At 36.4% G+C, this 3,151-nt stretch overlaps 1 protein-coding gene across 1 annotated transcript in view; it reads right to left on the bottom strand.

Annotated features, from left to right (window-relative positions):
* LOC103610057 (dynein heavy chain 8, axonemal) overlaps positions 1-2,161 on the bottom strand; it is a gene marked incomplete at both ends in the record, with an annotated part of 55,510 nt that extends 53,349 nt beyond the window's left edge. The window contains one exon of the mRNA XM_008594294.1: positions 1,974-2,161. Within this exon, the coding sequence (XP_008592516.1) occupies positions 1,974-2,161 (188 nt within the window). The remainder of the gene's footprint in view (positions 1-1,973) is intronic.
* Between the last annotated feature and the right edge of the window lie 990 nt (positions 2,162-3,151).

Genomic DNA, 3,151 nt, shown 5'->3' with positions numbered 1-3,151 from the left:
TGGTTAATTCTCTACTCATTCTGACATCTCCAACAGGGAAGCTGTGGGACTGATCTGTTACACGCATTATCATGCTTTGCATCATGAAGAATTTGTGTTCTCTACACTGCTACCTTTACTCTTTAAGCATTAGAGAGCAGACAATGTAAGAGCTATTGCTAACTTATTTATGCCAGATTTTACTTAGTCCACTCCCAATGGAGGAGAAGTCAGGAGTCTCTATTCCAGTTCTTGGTATGGCTAATGTGCAAAATTCTAGAATCTTTCACAAATATGCCCTTTTAAAATGTTATCAACAATTATGTTTTTCATAACTGGTTTAACGTTTCCCCATAGAAGAGTTCATGGAAGTTTATATTCTTTCCATTAAAAAAAAAGTCATTTCACTTAAGGTATAATTCAGTGTGCTTACCATAATCAGTAACATAAAACTCATACATGGTTTGATTCGTGCCTTTAGGTATATCTGGTAAGTCTAACTTGCTTTCATGTTGTCGTAAGAAGGCTTCAAGCCTTTCTCTGTTTTCCAGTTCCAGAAGGGCTCCTAAACTCCACATTAGGCCAAATACAAATAATTTATGAAGATGTTCAACACATGAAATACCACCTTCTTCTTTGGAGGGAATTAAACCTTCCAGAAGATTGAGAGACTGAAAAAAATTTAAATAAAATAAATTTTTTAATTAAAAAGTTTTTACTAATAATAAAATTAAAAGGAAGCAGGAAAGAGAGAAGAAAACAAATATATCTCAAGATATTGCTTGATCACTGTCCTAATGCCAACAGCACTTAGAAGGAAGGCCATCCTGCTTTAGACAGGCTGCATAGTCTAGCAGAAAGGATGCTGAACTGGGAATCTAGAAGTGTGGTTCTACCACTAGTTCATGCCACTAACCTTTTTGAGTCTCAGTTTCCTAATATGAAAAGCTAAAGGCCTAGGCCAGATGTTTTCTAAGGTAGCTTCTGATTTTAAAGTTTGGTTATCCAAATTTTCCAGATCAAAGATATTATTTCTTTTTAACATTTTGCAAAACTTAGCAAACTGCAGCCCCAGGGGCTAGCCACCTGTTTGGTAAACAAAGTTTTAGTGGAACACAGTCATACTCATTCATTTCTTCATTGTCTCTAGCTGCTTTTGTGCTACAACAGCAAAGCTGAGTGGCTTATTGTGCAAAAGCCTAAAATATTTGCTATCTGGCCCTTTAAGAAAATACAGCATCAGAAAGACATATATACTACAATAAGACATCCTCAAAACAAAATTATCTCAAGATACAATTTTCTCTTATATTATGTATTTAAAGGTAATACTAATAATTCATTGCTTTGGGCCTTACATATTATTTCTAACCTATCCACCCTCACCGACTTGCCCCCACACTGGGAATCAAAGCACTAGAATGGATAATGAGAGAGCACCTAGAAATTACAATTAGGAGACTCCTTAAAAATCTATTACTAGTTCTGTTTTTTCCAAAACTAGTAAGGAAAACTGAGTATGGAAAAAAAATACTACAAATTACTTTTCAGGGGATTTTTGTTTAAAGGTTTTCCTTGTCTGATATGTTTTAAATTTGCAAAGCCAAGATTGCCAGCCAATTTTTCCTGATTGTCACAAGCTTCTTTTTGTACGTTTCTGTAAAACTGCTATTATTTTGTCTTTCTGAGACAGGTTACTAAACTTGACAGTAAGANTGCAGTATAGCATGAGTTATTCTGTCTGACATAGTACACAAAACATTTAGCCCAGCTCCTTACACATAATAAGTGCTCTATAAATAGTAGCTATTTTCATTGACATATTACTTTTATCTTCTGTCTGAGCTATTTTTACTACTCAAAAAAAAAATCACACAAGAGAGTATCTCATGACTCTTGGATAATCAGTCATTTACCCACTAATATACACTTTCTTTTATTTAAGTCCATAATAATTAAACTAATCAAATTGCATTGAAAGCCTATATTCTCACCATTGTTAAGAAGATTCCAAATTCTGGATTTAAATCAACACAATCACCATCAGAAAAAATAAACTGCTTCTTTCTTTCTTTTCTTGCTGTCAAAACAATATAAATTTGTTGGGCCGCCACTGATAGCACAGGCAATTCAATTCTGTTAAACTCATCAAAACAGCCCCAGGAACCTGATTGTGCAAGACCTGGCATGAAAAACAGTTCATTTGTAAAGTTTTACTCCTTCTTGATAGCAATCACNCACATGGTGCTGTAGACTGGATGCCCCCCAACCTCACTGAAGCTTAATTCTCACTGTAACTTTTGAGGGTGGGAAATCCTATTATGGTAATTGAAAGCTGGGGCCTTGAAGTGATTAGATTGTAGTGAATGGATTAATAATGGTGGTCATGGGCGTGGTCCTGAGTCCTTTAAAAGGACAGTACATGGGGAACCGACTCTCTCTGCTCTCTCTGCTTCCACCATCTCGCAACATGAGACCCCTGGGTCACTGTCACCATCACCAGATGAACTTTGGACTTCCCAGGCTCAGAAAGTGAAAGCAATTAATTTTGTTGTCTTCACAGATCACCCAGTTTCAAGTATTTTGTTAGAAGCAACAGAAACAGACTAATACACATAGAAACTGATTTTGTTATAATTCTTTGGTGTAGGACCTTGTTAAATTACTTTGGAAATTCTAAGTCATTTCCTTATATTAAATGTCAGAGAAAAATCACATATACAGGTTAAGCAGTCAGGTTTTGATGTTAGAGAGACAATAACCTCTTTTTCATACTGCTGGGTGACTTGAGCAAGTTTTAAGTCTCCCGGAGCTTCAGATATCTCAGCTACAAAATACCCACCTCAGAGGGCAATCATAGCTATAAAATGAGATGATGTACATGTGATAGTCATAAGTGTTATTGACCAAATGTTTCAGGTTCTTCCTCCTTCCAGTTACATGATGGGACTGTACTTCATTGCCTCCTTAAAGAATAGGTATGGCCATGTAACATGCTTTAGTGAATGACTTGTGACTTGTCGCACTTCTGGACAGAAACTCCAAGAGCCAGAGCACAAAGTTTCATGTTCTCGTTTTCCTTTGCTACAGCAACCAGCAATGATTGAGAGCGTAGCTACCTTGTCAGCCTGAGTACCAGAATAAGGACATATAAAGCAGACTCTACCCTCCC

Source organism: Galeopterus variegatus, unplaced genomic scaffold (assembly GCF_000696425.1).
Source record: "Galeopterus variegatus unplaced genomic scaffold, G_variegatus-3.0.2 Scaffold10525, whole genome shotgun sequence".
Classification (NCBI taxonomy): Eukaryota; Metazoa; Chordata; class Mammalia; order Dermoptera; family Cynocephalidae; genus Galeopterus; species Galeopterus variegatus.
This window is presented reverse-complemented; position numbering and strand designations above follow the sequence as displayed.